Source organism: Peromyscus maniculatus, chromosome 16, assembly GCF_049852395.1.
Source record: "Peromyscus maniculatus bairdii isolate BWxNUB_F1_BW_parent chromosome 16, HU_Pman_BW_mat_3.1, whole genome shotgun sequence".
NCBI lineage: Eukaryota > Metazoa > Chordata > Mammalia > Rodentia > Cricetidae > Peromyscus > Peromyscus maniculatus.
Genome location: NC_134867.1, coordinates 58,176,387 through 58,194,560, shown reverse-complemented (window position 1 = coordinate 58,194,560; position 18,174 = coordinate 58,176,387). Strand labels below are relative to the sequence as shown.

The 18,174-nt window shown below is 49.8% G+C and overlaps 1 protein-coding gene across 1 annotated transcript in view; it reads right to left on the bottom strand.

Annotated features, from left to right (window-relative positions):
• Positions 1–18,174, bottom strand: part of Synj2 (synaptojanin 2) — a 102,475-nt gene that overhangs the window by 63,928 nt on the left and 20,373 nt on the right. Inside the window, 1 exon segment of the mRNA XM_076552854.1 lies at positions 296–382. Coding sequence (XP_076408969.1) covers positions 296–382 — 87 coding nt within the window.

The following is an 18,174-nucleotide window of genomic DNA, read 5'->3' as shown; positions in this document are numbered from 1 at the left end:
AGCCTGACCACCTTGGAAAAACTTAGGTCCGAGAGACAACGGAGCAGGTAAACTTCCCGGCACCCAGGGCTGGAAACCATGCCCTCCTCTACTACAGGCAGGCGACTGTCAAGCTGCTGTCACCCCTCTTCTCTATCCAGCCCCCCCGCCCAACGCGCCCCCCCCCCAGGAGCAAGCTGAGAAACATAAAGCACCATCTTCAGAAATGAAAGTGGTTAACACAGAGTATCTAACTGGACGGCCTCCCCAGGCTAACCCCAGGGACTGCCCACAGCATGGAGCCGTGTATACTCACCAGATCTTAACCTCAGCTCCCCGAGGCAGCCATAGGCATCCGTCAGCTTGCCATACTGTCCTTTAATGACTTCCTTCTCTTCCGGAGCTGGGGGTTGGGGGGGGAGAGAAAGGAGGAGAAACACATCAGAGAGACATCAGCAAGCAAGTGGCTCTGTTCACGCTCGTTCATTCACACTGCGCTTGCCAATCTGGCTCTCACCCACTCGAAAGAGGAAACGCAGACAATGGCACGGCCCACAGACACCATGTGTGCAGGTTTTAGGATCCTAGGATCCGAGAAATCCAGAGATGCAAAGATTTAGACCTTCCCACGGAAGAAGGCTTGTTCTCTGGAAACGCTGGCAGCTTCCTCGGGGTGGGAACGGGGGTGGGGGTGGAGAAGGTGCAGGGAGCCCTAGGGTGGCTGGTGATGCCAGGGCACCTTGGGTCTGGCCTGTTACATCACTCTTCACTGTACTGCACACACTCAGAACAGGGTGAGGTCTCATAACCCACGTGCAAGGCCTTTTTTTCTGATGTACCAGCCACAGGAGCTTTATCTGGGAAATCCCCGAGATACCTGCTTTCTACTAGGCGTCATCAAAGCACAGGGGTTAGGGTGACTCAGGGCTGGGGCAAGCGAGCCCCCAAGGCAAACTGCAGACTTTGCCTGCTGGGTGACTAACAACAATGTCAGCACCCGAACAACGACCCAGTCTGACTCAGGAGGAGCAAGAAGGGCGGGCTCGGGGCATCCGGGGATGCCATAGGCACCTCTGGTGATTCCAGGAGTGGGAGCTGGTCTACGGACCCTTCCTCATAGGGCTGCTTCAACTGCACCGAGAATATACAAACCCCAGTCGCTGTGACAACACTACACCACGTGAAAGAAGGGACCACCGAAGAGCTCACAACAGCCCACTTGTATAAAATATCCAGAGCAGGTGGACGGACGCAGAGCGGCAGAGAGCGGACCCCAACCTAGCAGGGGCTGAGCGTGGAAAGGGGGAAAATACTCTGATATTACATTGTAGGGATGGTAAAATAACCCCTTAAATATTAAAATACTTAAAAAAATAAAAAAAAACATGTGCCGGGCAGTGGTGGCACACGCCTTTAATCCCAGCACTCGGGAGGCAGAGCCAGGAGGATCTCTGTGAGTTCGAGGCCAGCCTGGACTACCAAGTGAGCTCCAGGAAAGGCGCAAAGCTACACAGAGAAACCCTGTCTTGAAAAACAAAACAAAACAAAATAAATAAACAAACAAACCATGGAATTATATACTTTCGGAAATCAGTTGTATAGTACATGAATTACATTTCAATAAAGCTGGTATAAAAATCAACAACAAAGTAAGATGGCAGAGGGCACTAATTTTTACTGGAAGCTAGTTATTAAAGTATGAAAAATATTAGATATATTTTTCATTGTGTGTATGTGTGTGCTGTATGCATGTATGTATATATATTTGCATCACATGCATGCCTGGTGCCAGTGGCGGCCAGAAGAGAACATTGGATCCCCTGGAACTGAGTTTATGGATGGTTGTGAGCCACCATGTGGGTGCTGGGAAGCAAACCCAGGTCCTGTACAAAAGCAACATGTGCTCTTAACTGCTGAGCCATCTCTCCAGCCCATAGTTAGAGAAATATTTTAAGGTCTGAGGTCCTTGCCTAGCATGTACAAGGCCCTGGGTTTGAGCCCTAGCACCACAAAAAAAAAAAAAAATTGTTATAATGTAGCAACATATATTCCCTATGGACAGTATCTTTTGTTATAATGTAGCAATATATATTCCTTATGAACAATATCTTTTGTTTTGAGACAGGGTTTCTCTGTGTAGTTTTGGTGCCTGTTCTAGATCTTACTCTGTAGACCAGGCTGGCCTCCAACTCACAGAGATCTGCCTGGTTCTGCCTTCTGAGTGTTGAGATTAAAGGTGTGCACCACCACCATCTGGCTAAAAAACTTATTTTACATTTATTTTGTGGGGGCAGTGCATGCCACAGGACATATGTGGAGATCACAGGATAATCTGCAGGAGAGGTTCTCTCCTTCCACCATGTAGGTGGGGGGCTTGAACTCGGGCAGTCAGGGGTAGTGGCCGGTGCCTTTACCTGCTGAGCCATCTCATTGGCCCTATTAGCATCATCTTAAATAAAGTCTAAACTGGGAGTGGAGGCTCACACCTGTAATCCTAGCACTCAGGAGCTGAGACATGAGGATTGCCAGGAGTTCAAGGTCAGCCGGGCTGCAGAGTGAGCCCTGTTTCAAAACAGCCAACGTAACCATAATAATATCGCCAAAGAAATCAAGCCCAGCAGGACCTACTAATCACTTCGTTCAAAGAAGTAAAGAGAAATACCTGATTGTTCAAGACTTCATGTGAGGCAGAAGTGACAGATGAGAGGCATGGGTAACCAGCTGGTCTAGCTGCCTCCCTTCCTGAGGGCAGTGCTGGCTGGCTTTCAGTCACCAAGGATGAAAATAAAGGTGGCCTTTTCTTGTCTAAGAGCTCCAGGCCTCCTCCCCTGAGATACAGAGGGTGGGAGCTAGCTGGACCTGCCTCTCTGCATCATCACCGAGGTGGGAAAAGAAGAAACTGCCAATTTGTCCTCCCAAGCACCAGGAAGGGGTCCCGGAGTCTGGCAATCTCCAGGAGGAACTGAGATTTCAGAAGGAAGTCTGTGGGGGCGGGGGAGGGGCCACAGCAGATGACACACTCCTACACCAGCCCTGAGGACAGACAAGCTGGGAACAATATGGCCGTCATGGCTTCCTGTCCCCTGAAGATGTCCACCGAAAACAGGTGAATACGCAGAGCATTGACAAATGCCGTAAGCACTGAACCCAGCTTTAGCTGACAATTGTCCTGACACCCCATTTCAAAAGAGCCAACACTCATAGTCTCCAGAACAGACTAGACTTCCCATCCCTCTCAACTGGTCCTCTAAAGAACACATACATCCATGAGACCACATTTCCTTACAAGTTAGAAACATAAAACTGAGTCCAGTTCCAGAGCTACCTGCTCACTATGCCTCCCCCCACCCCTTTTCTCTAGTTGGCCCTGGAGGCAGTGTGTGGTGGTTTGAAAGAAAATGGCCCCCAAAAGGAATAGCACTATTAGGAGGTGTGGCTTTGTTGTAGTAGGCGTGGCCTTGTTGGAGGAAGTGTGTCACTATGGAGGCGGGCTTTGAGGTCTCATACAAGCTCAAGCCACACCCTGTGTCTCAGACCACTTCCTGTTGCTTGCAAAGATGTAGGACACTTGGCTACTTCTCCAGCACCATGTCTGCCTGCATGCCAGCATGTCGCACCATGATGACAATGGACTGAATCTCTGAAAATGTAAGCCACCCCAATTAAATGTTTTCCTTTATAAGAATTTCCATGGTCATAGTGTCTCTTCACAGCAATAGAAACACTGAGACACAGTAGGAGGCCACCAGGTTCCCCTTGGTAGAACCTGCAATCCCTACTAAAAAGGACACAAGGATTCCAGGCATGGTGGTTGGTGGGTTGTGTACATCCAGAGCAGTCAGTAAGGTCAAAGTCAGACCTTCCATCTTTGCAGGGAGGATGGAGCCAGGAGGCCATTTGAAGACGAAGGCTGACCATCAACACGGTGAGAGGCCAGTGATACCCTACTGTGCTTTGTTGTGTCAGGCATCAGGGAGACTCAGTCCAGAACTGTCGACAGCCTGAGTCCTCCCCTTAGGGACACCCACTCAGGCAAAGCCAGGTCCTTAGCTATGCCTGATGAAAAGACATTCAGAGTGAAGCAAAGTTAGAGGATTCATTAGGTAAAGATAAGGGCAAGTAGCACAGGCATTTAGAGACAGAGTTTTTTAGGTAAAGGACAGAACACACCCAACCAAGGCACAGGTCTGAGCTCCTCAAGTGGGAGAGTTGCATTTAGGTATCTTCATGAAGGCTAGATAAATGATTTTGTAGCTTATAAGTCGCATTACTCAGACGGTGATTACAATGTCTGCAGATCAAGCAATGCTGTGGAATAACCCTCTTGTACACTGTAAAGATTTGTCACTTGAAATGGTTTTAATAAAACACTGATTGGCCAGTAGCCAGGCAGGAAGTGTAGGCCAGGCGACCAGACTAGGAGGATTCTGGGAAGAGGAAGGGCGGAGTCAGGAGTCGCCAGCCAGATGCAGAGGAAGCAAGATGAGAATGCTGGACTGAGAAAAGGTACCAAGTCATGTGGCTAAACGTGGATAAAAATTATGGGTCAATTTAAGTGTAAGAGCTAGTCAGCAATAAGCCTGAGTTGCCGGCTGAGCATTTATAAGTAATCTTAAGCCTCGAAGTCAATTATTTGGGAAGCAGCTGCTGGGTATTTGAGAACAGGCAGGCAGGAGAGAAACTTCCGCCTACAAAGCAAAGTATAAAAAGTAAGTAAAGCTTAAAAATTAATCTAGCTTATATTTTGATACTTATTTCTCATCTTAAAGATTTACCTTTTGTAGATGGCTCAGCAGTTAGAGACACTTGCCACAAAGCCCAATGACCTGAGTTTGACCTCTGGGACCCATATGGTAGAAGGAAAACAATTCCAGGAAGTTGTTCTCAGACCCCTCCCCACGTGTCATGGTATGTGGATACACTCACATACATACACACATGCACACAAGCACGCCTGTATGTACACACATGCACAAAATAATGTAATAAGGTTTATTTAAAAGGAATTATCTTTTGTAAGTTAAATTGTAATGTGGGTTTTTAAGGTGTTATTTAGAGATGAGAGAATGCTAATATGGTAAAACCGTAGTAGGATCCTGAGCTACGCCATCTTGTGAAAGTATTCCTAACAATACTTTAAGTACGAAAACTACCTTGGGTAAACTGGTCTCTGGTCACGTAGCCATAAATTCCTAAAGTAAACTGGTCTCTGGACCATAAATTCCTATACGACGTGTCCCTGGCTCAAGGATATGAGAACTGCCTGACCACCTAACTGCTCGCTCTCTCCTCTTCTATAAACGCTTGCCTACTGCAGATGTCCACAGCTGCCTTTCTGTATACATCACAGTCGTGGTTCCTACATTTGAAAACTCAAATTGGAGGTCGCGGCTGCTTCCCACTCGTCGCCTGGGACAGCGTTGCTGGCTGTGAATCAAGGCTCCATCTACTACAGCAGGCCTCTCGTTTTTTTTTAAAATGCAAGGCTACAGATATTCTGGCCCCGGTAAGAACAGTCTGTTGTTTTAATATTCTTGTTAGAGGTGCAGAAAAATAAACACTCTGTCTTTGGACAGTTTAGATCTTATCGCCTATATAGAAGCTCCTGAGTCAGGGCTTCTCTTCTCTTCTGTATCCTTTTATTTTTCCCTTGGACACAGCTCTCATTCCTTGTGGCTGTTCCCTTTAAGATACCAGGATAGCTACAGACAAGTACTGTGGCTGTGTTCCCGAGGAAATCAAGGTCAGGGTCCCATGACCACTCCCCAAGTCAAGAGTTGTCATCAGTCCGTACCTTTGCTGTCCGTGTGTCTCTGTGTGAAGACACCTTATTGAATGTGCATTGTTGATTCAGTCACGTTGAACACACCCTCACCAGCACAAGGGGCCCAACCAGAATAAAGCTTATTATACACAAGTGATTTTCCCTAAGGGCTGTCACTGCCTCCTTGCGCATACGCATGCTGGGTGGTGCTACAGCACTGGGCTGAGAGCCAGTTACTTTTGTTTATTTTTTATTTTAGGTGTGCGGGAATTGTGCCTGCCTGTGTGTCTGTGTACCACATGTGTGCCCGGTGCCTGCAGAGGCCAGAAGAAGGCACTGGATCCCCTGGAACTACCATTACACACAATTGCCAGCTGCCATGTGGCTGATGGAAACCAAGCCCAGGTTCTCTTAACTGCTAAGGGGTGTCTCCAGTCCCCGGAGGGGTCATTTAAAAATATGATGTAAGGGGTCAGCAAGATGGCCCAGTGGGTAAAGGCGCTTGCCACCAAACCTGACCGCATGCGTTCACAATCCCTGGAAACCACATGGTAGGAGAGGACCTACTTCCACGAGTTGACCTCTGACTTCCATGTGAGCATCTGCACACACACACACAAAATAAATGAATAAATAAGCTGGAGAGATGGCTCAGCATTTAAGAACATGGGCTGCTCTTCCCGAGGACACGGGTTCTATTCCTAGCTGCTCACAACTGCCTATAGCTCTTGTTCTAGAGGACCCATGCCTCTGGTCTCCATGGCTACTGCACACATGTGGCACATAGACATACACACAGGCAAAACACCCATACACATCAAAATAATAAATAAAAATTTTAAAGCAAAAATGTGACATCACCAACAAAATGTACAAACTGCGGCATTAAATAAAGTCATCCAAAGAGACACTTGCTCTCAAAGCCAGACAAGAAGTCCGAGTCTCATCCTTTTTCAACATTAGCTAGGAACATGCGCAATAGGTCATCAAATGTATGTCACTCACTCTGCCCCATGCACAAATGACCCAAAAAATGCCATTATCATCACTCTTAGGGTCAACACAATTTAGACAGCTGGGCGGATCTGTAAGTATAGAATATGCAAACAATGAGGAGCCATTGAACGTGGTTCTGGAGCTTGGCAAAGCCCAGGAGGAGTCTGGCAGAAAAACAGCCATCCACCCTCAGTGTGAATTTATTACTAACAGGGCTCCCAGCCTGGGATGGCAGGGGATGTCCCTGGCAGCCACAGAGACCTCAAGGGATAGCTGTGGGAAGCTATACAATCGCTGAAAATGAATGTAAATTTTTATGGCTAGGAGCCACAGACTCTCACGGAGATGTCTGCCATTGTAACATGAATTGCTGACAGTCTTATTAATAAAAAACAAAACAAAACCTGGAGCCAGATATTGGGGTGAAAGCTGAAAGATCAGAGAAACAGAGCAAGCCACAGCCAACCTCACCTCGCCAACTCCTCAGCCAATCCTGTTTCCTCAGACTGGAAGCCTCTGAGTCCTCACCAAAAGTGTCTCTGCTGAACTGCTGCTAAAAAGCTTCTAGTTCCTGATCCTCACACCTTATAATACCTTTCTGCTTTCTGCCATCACTTCCTGGGATTAAAGGTGTGTTTCCTTCCTAAGCAAAGACATGAGATCTCAAGTCCTGGGAATAAAGGTGTGTGCCACCAATGCCTGGCTGTTTCCAGTCTGGCCTTGAACTCACAGAGATCCAGATGGATCTCTGCCTCCTGAGTGATAGGATTAAGGGTGTGTGTCACCACTGTCTGGCCTCTATGTCTAGTCTAGTGGCTGGCTCTGCCCTCTGATCCCCAGATAAGTTTTATTTGTTAGAGTACAAATAAAATATCACCACATGCCATCACAAAGATTAAGAATCAGCTCAATGAGTAAATTTCCCCCAAATTTGACTGAGTATTATTTTTAGGGAGTGAGCAAAGCGGACTAAGTTGTGATTGATGAAATCATAGGTCCCTCTGAGACTGGTTGGCATTGGACCCTACAGCTAAGTAGCCTCCACCGACATTTGAGGGGCTCCTTGCAGCAAGTAAGGCATTTGTAAACTTGGGGGTCTCAGTCCCTTAGAAGGGGACCGGGAACCACAGACACACCCTTCACACCACCTGACCCAATCAACTCTGGCAGTCAGGAAAAGTGGCATCGTACTTAGCAAGTGAAGGTATTCTAGAAGAAAAACATGCTGTTCTCTATGGCTGCCGGACTATTGCAACCGAGGTCCCCAAGGAATTAGAATATCCCCCAGAATCTCATGCTGTGCGAAGAGGGGAAGGATAAAGCCTGAGGCCAGCCAGAGGAGGAATTTACCTCTCAGAAAGAAATGTCACAGTTCTGACAACGGCCAGGCCAGGTGCCCATCTAGGATGACTTGTGAAGCACTGGACCACACCTTGACCAGATTGCACAGTTGTGCGTATCTCTTACCCTCTGTTTAAATTCAGGCTCGTGGACTTGGGGGCCACTGGATCTCTTTGCCTTCTTCCCATCCCAGCTTCATTGACTATATCTCCTGCTAGGTCTCACAGGCAGGCCACAATTCCAGAAATGAACTTAAGCTGGGTTCTAGAAGGATTTCTGGCAGTTAGATAAAAGCTAGCAGCATCCCTCAGGAACTCGTGAAATGGGTTTTCTGTACCCCAAAAGGAGCCATTTCCTTGCCTCTGGCAGAAGGGACATATGGTTACCTGTGGGGTCTATCAGCATATCAAAGCTTACGCTGGCCTTCAGGATCCCTCAGTATCACAAGCACCTGCTACACATTTCAAAGTCCATGTTAGCATCCAGGCCTTCCCATCCCCCATCTGTTCCTCCTTATAATCCACATGATTTGTCCACCCCATTCATTCATTCTTTCTATCTGACTGTCTGCCTGTCTGTCTTAGGGTTTTAATTGCTATGAAGAGACACCATGACCGTGGCAACTCTTATGAAGAAAACATTTCACTTGGGTGGCTTGCTTACAGTGTCAGAGGTTCAGTCCATTATCATCATGGCGGGGAGCATGGCGGCGTGCAGGCAGATCTGGTGCTGGAGCTGAGAGCCCTACATCTTGCAGGCAACAGGAAGTCAACTGACAGTCACACTGAGGGAAGCTTGAGCAGAGGAGACCTCAAAGCCCGCCCCCACAGTGACACACTTCCTCTAACAAGGCCACGCCTCCTAATAGTGCCACTCCATTTGGGGGCCGTTTCCTTTCAAACCCCCACACTATCTATCTTTCCACCTTCCTACCTGCCTGCCTATCACCTGTCACTATTCCCTTGCTCTCTGGCTATGCTCCACTCTCTCTCTCTTGCTCTCTCACTATCTCCACTATCCTCTCCCACTCTCCAGCTTCCCCGGACCTGGCCATGCCCAGTCTACTTCTTTCTCTCTGCTCAACTCTTCCAGAGGTTGCTAGAATATGTTCTATCTCTTAGTTGCAATGGAAACCTTCCCCCTAATCATGGAGCAGTCACGTCGTCGTCGGCAGTTTCTTTACTCTGCCTGCCCTTGTGCACAGCTGGGTATGGATACTATTAAAAAATGTTACATGCTGTTCTGCTCTATACAAAAGCCAGCTCTGGTGTTGGGTTTCGGCCTGCTCTCTCCAGACCCAAGCATGCTTTTTTAAAAAGTCTCTGTCCTGAGTCAGGTGGGCCACTCGACTCTGTGACAGAGTGGAAGAAAACAAAGGAAAACAGTCCAGAAAGGGCTGTGTGCTTAAAAACAGCTAAAAAGTCAACTATTCCCAATATGTAAAATTATTTATAAAATAGAAATATTTTTTTTTTAAAGTTAACTATTCCCAATAGGGATCGCTGCTGCAATATCTCACTGTCCCCTTCTAGGTTTTGTTTACTATCTCTAAGACAACAGAAGTGTATCACAGATGTTGAACCCTCTGGATACCCCTCCCCCACCCTTGCATATACATCTGCTTTTCACTATGGCTTGTCCCTGTGATTGCTGTATTGAGGAGCAGTGGCCTAGGTTATCAGGGCTACCAGAATCCAGGCTTGGGTCTATTTAATCCCACCGTCCTTGATGGCCTCCATTGCAGCTATATCAAGTGGTCAAGCAGTTAAAATGATACAAACACACGATCTCGCGAAGCTGAAGATCCTGCAGTGAGAATCAGCACTCAAATGGAGGTATCTGCAGCATTTCTCCTTCACAAAGCTTTTGGAGCCAGTCTGGGGGCTTTCCTTAGCCCTCAGCTCCTTCCTCTCTCTTTCAATCCAGCAGCAGCAGCAGCAGCAGCAGCACCAACTTCCGCCTTCATCTTCCCAGCTCATTCTCTCTCCCCCTCTTCTGGCTGCTTCTTCCATCTTTTAAGAGCTACTTAGGTGCACACCGCACAAGGTCCCCAGTCTGTTCTGCACAGCTCTACAGAGATACTGGCCCACAACCACCACTAATAAGGCATAAGATACCTCCCATGTACAGACTCAGGGTCAGCATGTGGACTTCTGCTACCCCAGTGGTTAGCGTCAGAGTCTGGGCCCTGGCAGCCCTAAGGACCTAGGTTTAGCTACCTGTCCTCAAAGGGCCAATTCAAGAAATGTCATAGTAAAAACTATTTATTCAATGTGGCCACACCCCCTCAAATTCATCTTAGGGCTCCAACATGGGGTTTAAGTGTAAATAGAGAGCAAGAAGGTATGTATAACTGGAATATTCCTGATCCAAGTCTGGCCCCATGCTTCAGTGGCCTATCCTTGTCTGCTGCCAATGACCCGACATCTTGTCAGAACTGTGTGAAACCTCTGAGAGACAAGCTCCTCTGGTTGGCACCGGGCTTCAACTTTTTCCTTGTTCCAGAATGACATTCCTGGGGAAATTGCAGTTTCTGAGGCCTATTGTGTCAATAGTCTGATAGTTAAAAGGGAGGCACAGGTCTCTCTCTCTAGAATACCCTCATTTCCTGCAGCAACAGTTACACTTCTTCAGGGCCCACACAGGGACACCAACCATGTGCTCCAGAATCTTCTTCCTGCCTCTGCTGCACATTCAGGAAAGGGGTGTGTATGTGGGGGGTGGGGGGTGGGGTGGGTGGGTGGGTGGGAGGGGAGAGCACGTCCCTTCATCCAGAATGCTCACTGGTAAAGAGTGGGTATTGTCATGAGCCCAAGGAGTCTCCAGGAGGGGCCTGACCCCTACTCTGGAGCTGTAGAACCCAGTCTCATCAGGAGCAGTGGGGGCCCGACCTGTAGTGCTAAGCCTGGCTGCATCCACTATCCTCCCAGGTTCTAGGTGTAGCCAGGGCCAGGACGCGGGGTAGAAAGAGACCGCTCTCCACGGAGAAGTGCAATAAATAATCCTGACACCAACAACAAACGTTTCAACTCCAGCGGCTTTGCCAAGCCTTCGACACAGACCAAGTGTCATCTGGCCCTCACTTTGTTCACCACCACACAAAGGGACCTTTGTGCATTCATTGGGCTCCGTAAATAAACCTAAGCGGATCAAACAAAGGGCAGGAAACTGCTAAACAAAGTGATACAGGGTCCAGTCCACACTTTGGCGGGTGGGGAGGGGACCCAGGAGAAGCCTGGGAAGCCAATCTGACCTGTGGCCCCATGGACTCGGCAGGCATCAGGTGCGGGGCGGGAAGGCGAGTTAAACAAACACAACTCGACACAGCCTTTTGCTAATATTTTTTAAACTAACAAACAAAACCCAGCAGGGCTGCCTTGCTCCCTTTGGTCCCTGGTAAATTATTGACTCCCTAATCAAAACAGCTTTGTTGCTCACTTATTGCTATGACAACTCAAAACAGGTCTGACCTCTGTGGATGCCACCATCATATGTGAAGCACCCACGTCCCATCACAAACTGACCAACCCTGAACAGATTAGGAGGCTTGAAACAACACACACAACCCCTCTCACAGATGTGGGGGACGAAAGTTAATTAAATCAAGGTGAGTTTGGGGTCTTCCAGAGGAGGGTCCTGCCTCATCCAGTTCCTGACGGCTGCTGCTAGCCGTCTTTGAAGTCTCAGTCAGTCTCTGCCTCACGTGGCTGTCTTCTCCCTACATGCCCCTGTCCTAATATGTCGCGTGACTCCAGCGGTTACACTGGATGACGGTCTCAACCCACTCCAACACGGCTTCATCTCTCCTATGCCCAGGAAGCGCTGCTGTGGTTCTGGGTTGGTTCTTTAGGCTCCAGGCTGTTGGTCCTATCAGGAGATGGTACGTGGGACCCTGAGGAGGAAGAGTCTCATTGTTATCAAACTTGGAGGTCGCAGCCTGAGCCTCAAGTCAGGTTTGGCCACCCATCCTTAATAAACGATTTAAAAGAGCCAAGTTAATAATGGGAAATAGAAAGCAGGTTTATTTAAAAGCTATCTTGGGAAGAGGGACCAAGCTATCTAGTGACACCCTCCCAACCCCACTCCAAAAAAAAAAAAAAGTCCATCTCAATCTCATTTTAGGGGTCCTGAAGTGAGAGTCACGTTTGAATAGAGGGCTGAGGATGAGCACATCTAAGCAGTTCTGGTCAAGGTGTGGTCCTGCCCAGCACCAGCACATCACTGGGCTTCACTCTCCTCCTGTAGGGTGGTCTGACAAGTTGTTGGAACTGTGTGGAGTGTCTTTCAGGGAGGCAAGCCCTACTCCTGTCCCCCCACACCTCCACACACACACACAAACTCTTTTCTCCACCCAGCATGGACTTCCCATTTCTTTAGAGTCCACTGTTTGATTAATCTGATCTCTGTCAGATTGAGAGACGTGTCTCTTTAGAGCATCATTTCTGCCGGGCCAGTTACAGTACGAGCTGGGCAGTCGAGTGCCACCCCACGCTTCCTCCAGGATGTTCTGCCTAAAAGCAATGGAGTCAGGCCAGATGGCTGAAACCCCTAAAGGCATGTGTCGGGAATAAATCATCCCCCTTTAAGCTGGCTCTTTGGGTCCTTTGTCACAGGGACACAAGGATGACCAACACAGGTCTCATTCTGAGGTCCTGGTGCCTAGGTCACAATGTATCTTTTAGGGGGTCACTGCTCAGTCCCTATACTCGGTAACCTTCTTACTTGGGGAGCCCCTCACCCAGACATGGCTCTCCATGAACCTCTTTCCTCCGTCCATGCATCCTACCTCCAGAGTGCAACACCCTCACTGCTCCTGCTGCACAATGCCTGTCTGCAGACGTCTGACCTCCCAGGACCTTGTCCAGAGTCACCCCACACCCCTCTCGTCCCCAGGCAACTCCATTTTCCTAAGAGCGCTGAGGGAAAAAGAGAGCCTTTTCTCTTAAACATACAGATCACATTTCAGATATCTCAAAAGCACCAGACAGGTAGTGAATGAACACAGCTACTGAGTGGAGCCATATGTGGCAGAGAACAAGCCTCCCCTGGGTAGGGACAGACTGACAACTGCAGCCAGTGGCCAACAGGTGGGCATGTCAGCCAGAGTCTGCAGAGATGAAAATTTTCAAGAGAAATAGGACATTCCTGAGTGTTCAGTGCTGGCAACCAATCCCCATGTATTTCAAGCAAGAATGGGTGAGTGCACACACCTGCAGGCTGCCCATCCGCAATGTCTGCCTCCCCTTACCTCATGTCTCGAAAACATATGGCATGTCCTGCTCTCCACGCCTTCTGTAAAATTTCCTCTGGGTTTTCCCACATGGGAACACTTTGCTTCCCTGACCTGGCCACAGCCAACCAGGCTGCTGAGGGTACGCTCTACTCTCTCTGCCCTGGTCGTCTTGTGGTAATCCTCCACAAACCCACGTCTGAGTGCTAAATGGCTGTGTCTGGTGGGTTCTAGGCAAAGGGACAGTGAACCAGACAGAGATCGTCCACAGCAGCGTGGATCTAAGGCGGGCCTGTGCCAGTAGCCGAGAAGGAACCTGAGCGATGCATGGATGGGTAAAGGCAGGTGAGATAAGGAGCCCAGGGGCTAAGGCACTGCACAGGCACAGGGCAGAGACCACCAAGTGCCAGCATGGACAGACAGCTGAATAAGCAAGCACAGGGCTGATGGGCGGTTCCCAAGCTGTGGGTAGAGAGAGACTCCTTTGGGAGTTGAATGACCCTTTCACAGGGGTCACCTAAGATCATCAGAAATATCAGATATTTACATCATGACTCATAACAGCAGCAAAATCACAGTTATGGAGTAGCAACAAAAATAATTTTGTGGTTGGGGGTCACCACACCATGAGGAATTGCGTTCAAGGGTCGCAGTGTTAGGAAGGTTGAGAACCGCCGGTATAGATAAACAGCGACACCAGATGAGGTGGAAAGGTTAAACAGGAAGTGGGAAATGAGAAACGAAATCTTAATTTGGCCTGAAAATAATTTCACTACAAAGGCAGCATTTGAAGACAGACCTGATGAAGTGAGAGGGATGACCCAAGAGAGAGTGGAGGAACACCACAGGCCAAGCAGAGAATCTACGAAAGCCCCAAGGCGGAGCCATTCCGGACCATACAGGACCAGCCAGGAGGCCAGTGGCGAAAGCTCACAGAGGAAACAGAAGAGCCATCATAGTCTCGTGGGCCATAAAAGACCCATGGTTTCTGAGATGAGACCGCTGCAGGGTTTCAGGGCAGGGACAGCTCACAGGAACAGAAGAGTCCTGGCAGGGGTTCAGGGACCGGCTGGTCGGTGAGAATTCTCTCCCGATGGCTTCAGTGTTCTCAGAGCAATGAGGAGCCAGGCTGTCAGTGAGGGAGGGGTAAGGGTGAGGGGGGACAAAGCAGAAGAGGATGGAAGACTGACTGAGGAGGCAACTTGACTCAAGGATTGTGAGCAGAACTTGAGACCCGCTGTCTTAGTTAGGCTTCCTATGGCTGTGAAGAGACACCATGACCACAGCAACTCATAAAAGAAAAACATTTCATTGGGGTGGCTCGCTTATAGTTCTGAGGTGTAGTCCGTTACCATCATGGTGGGAGGCAAGGCAGCATGCAGGCAGACATGGTGCTGGAGAAGGAGCTGAGAGTTCTACATCTTGACATACAGGGAACAGGAAGTAGTCTGAGACACTGGGCAGAGCTTGAAGACATAGGAGATCTCAAAGCCTGCCTCCACACTGACACACTTCCTTCAACAAGGCCACACCTACTCCAACAAAGTCACACCTCATAAGAGTGCCACTCCCTTTGGGGGCCATTTTCTTTCCAACCATCAAAGCCACCCAAATTGGCAAAGTGGTATCTCAATAAACTTCCAACCTCAGAAACAGTACAGATATGAATGAATCAGGGACCAGGCTTGGCCAAGTGTGTGGGACCAAGAAGAGGCAGAGGAGATAGGGGCATAGTGCAGAGCTGCTCTCTGCCCTGGTAAAGAAAAGAGGAGGTAGAGGTCCTGGGGTGGGAGACTGTGAAAGATAAAGGCTCAAGGGGTCTCCAACCTATCGGGGCCAAAGATGGCAGCAAGTAGGGAACAAAGGACAGGCAACCAAGATGGAGTTGGGAAGAGCAGAATGTCTCACACAGACAGCAGAGGTCCCAGGAAGTGGCTGTGGGAAGTCAGGGCACAGAGGGACATTCTCAGTAGAGAACAAGGCCCAACAAAGAAGAGTCACCAACACGGAGAAGGAAGCCACCAAGCGTGGAGACAGGACTCATCTGAAGAAGTGACAGAGGGTAAGGAGGGTCACAGCAGCAAAGGGGCTGGGCCTGGGCATCCAGCCTCGTCATGAGTGAAGTCCTAGCGTGAACAGCTCTGTCTAAAATGACTTCTCTGTGGGTCGACTTTTGGTCCTGTTTCTCTGGCAACCTGAGAGATGTTGTCTATGTCTCTCAACATGGTTTATGCTAAAACGTGTTCTCCACATTTAAAGAGTTGCGAGGAAGTCTGGGTGAGCTATAAGGAAAGGAACCGGGCCACAAGGGCCACTTGCAAACCAGAGAAGACCCCGGGAGCACCATGCTTGTGCAATTCCAAGGGACCAACGATTCATCCCAAGCACAGTAAGTGTGCATCCTTGGGATTCTAGTTGCCAGGACACAGCTCTAGGGCAAGAGCATCCTGGGGTAGGGGCTGGCCTGGGTGGGGGTGGTCATTCCCTCAGCTGTAGGCCAGCTTCTCATCTTAGGAAGAACCAGGCCAGTCCAGCCACGTTCCTAGGAAGCAGGCAGCCAAGGCAGGTCCACAGTTAGTCAAACCACAATCTTTCTATATTTTCCACAATCACATCCCATAAGGAACTGCCAGCAAAGCCCTTCCCACAGGTTAGAAAATAAGCTGTTAACTGAATGCTGCAGCCAGCCCGAGACTGAAGGGCCACTCAGACCACATTCCTGGGCATGATGTGACACCACTTTCTTGGGTTTCAGGGTCTCAGGGGGACACGTGGACTCTGTTCATGTGTGGACACTGAGTTCAGCGCTGACGGTTCCTTCCCAGTTATCAGGCGCTGGAGCCTCTCTTACAATGGTTCCTCTGGGGGCACAGAGAGGCTGCGGGGAGGGTTGCTAAGCACAGTGGAAATCAAAACATCTGTTTGGAACAGAAGCTGAGGCCAAGACAAAAGCCAACCAGCCAGCCAGTCAGCTGCTGAGACACATTCCTGTCCTCCCGGCTGCTGCCTCTCCCTCACCCAAGGTCCAGGCCACAGAGAGCCCTGGAGAGAGGGACATCAGAAAGTACCAGCTAAGCCAGCAAATGCCCAACCTCCCACCAGCTGTGCGGATGTCTCAGCCCAGAGGGACGGGAAAGCAAGCAGTCTCCCACAGCCGTAGTTGGAACAGGTCTGGACAGGGGACCTCTCCCCCACATTCTCTACCACCCCGCTACCTACCTACTTCCAACCCCAACCCAGCCCTTCGAAGATAACTAGCTTCGATGAGCTGACTAGGTCAAAAGGGTCTAACCAGCTCCATACAAGGTAGCTGGGGTGCAGGGTTAACCAGAGCCTTGGAATCTGGGTGAGTGGGAGCAGGAAAGAGAGGCAATGCGTATCCTAAAAGAACCAACAACCTGGCACAGGACTGGCCAAGCATCTGGCCAAGACGAGAACTCGGGCCTGGGCTGCTGCTGGCTGCAGCTCCTTACACAGAGCAGTGGATTCCAACAGGGATAAGAAGGAAAGGTATACACGCCTTTCTCCCTGTGTGCTGGGCCTCTAGAGACACAGGGGACCTTCTGGAACAGTGTGCTGTGACTGGACCACCTACTCCTGGAGCAGGTCTTCAATCGGCCCTTCTTCACCCAAGAGCTCCTTCACTTGAATCCCAACCAACTGCGGACCCATTGCGTCCCTTGGCCTCGGCCTGGCAAATGGAACCTCGGCTCCTACCCACCCTTCCAGTTCTTCCATCATTTCTTCCTGAGCAGACCAGCCAAACTGGTTCCCAGGTTCTCCCCCACCTCTTCCCCTTCCCTGAAGTCCCCTCCCACCTGGTGCCCACACAGGAACATTCTCACTCACCCCCTGAGAAGCCATGGGCTGTGATCCACCCAGGCCTCCTTGTCCTGCTTGAGACAGTAGCAAGCTGTAGGGAACCTGAGAGGGAGGGAGGGAGGGAGAGTCCCGGGTCCTGATCCCTGATCGCACTTCAGCTCACAAGCTCCTCCACGCTGCCACCGCCACCGGCCAGCTCTGGCACTAACTAGGCACTGCCAGAGACAGTGAGGAAGGGTAATGAAGTGTTTGGAGGCCAAGGAAGGAAAGTGCTTAAGGAGCCGAGGTGATAAACAGGCTGGAAGATTCCACAGGGCAGATGTCCCTGGGGCCCTGATGAAAGATTTCAGGGGTGTGGCGAGGGCAGTATCCTGGCTGGGTCTGCTTCAAGAGAAGCCAGCTCTGCCTACGCAGACAAGACAGTACCTTAGACAACATTCGGACCCACGGCACCCTCACAAGGGGACCTGGGAAATGAGCTGGGGGTTGAGGGGTTAGGATGAGCTTCCCAGCAGCCTCTGGGGTAAAGGTGGGGGTTAGGAAGGAAAGGTGAGGCTGTGGAAGCAAGAGTGGAAAAGGTGAGGGAAGGCTGGTCATTGGGCACGCAGGGCCGAGCTGGTGAACAGCTCTCTCTCAATGACTTCCTTTTCTCTGTGAAGCAGGAAGCATATTGATTAGGTGAGGGAGGAGGTGGTGCTGCCGTGGGAAGCCTGAGGTCACAGACTGTCACATCACCAGCCCACAGCACTGGAAATCACTGGAGGCACTTTCCTTCCTGGCCACGTTGGGCAATGTGAGATGTTGGGTACAGAGACTCTGGAGGTCTGGACTTATCCCTGGCTGGGCATTTTGCTGGCAGACAAGGACAGTGTTCAAAGTCAGCGGTCATGGATGTGTGCAGGAATCCAGGCAAGACAGTGAGGGAAGAGATGGAGCCGGGTAGGGAATGCTGAATCTAGGCCTCGGTGGGCTACAGATCACTGACTGGGGTGAGGATAGAAGAGGGCAGAGGACAGGGGAGCCTGAAACAGAGCTTTGTGGG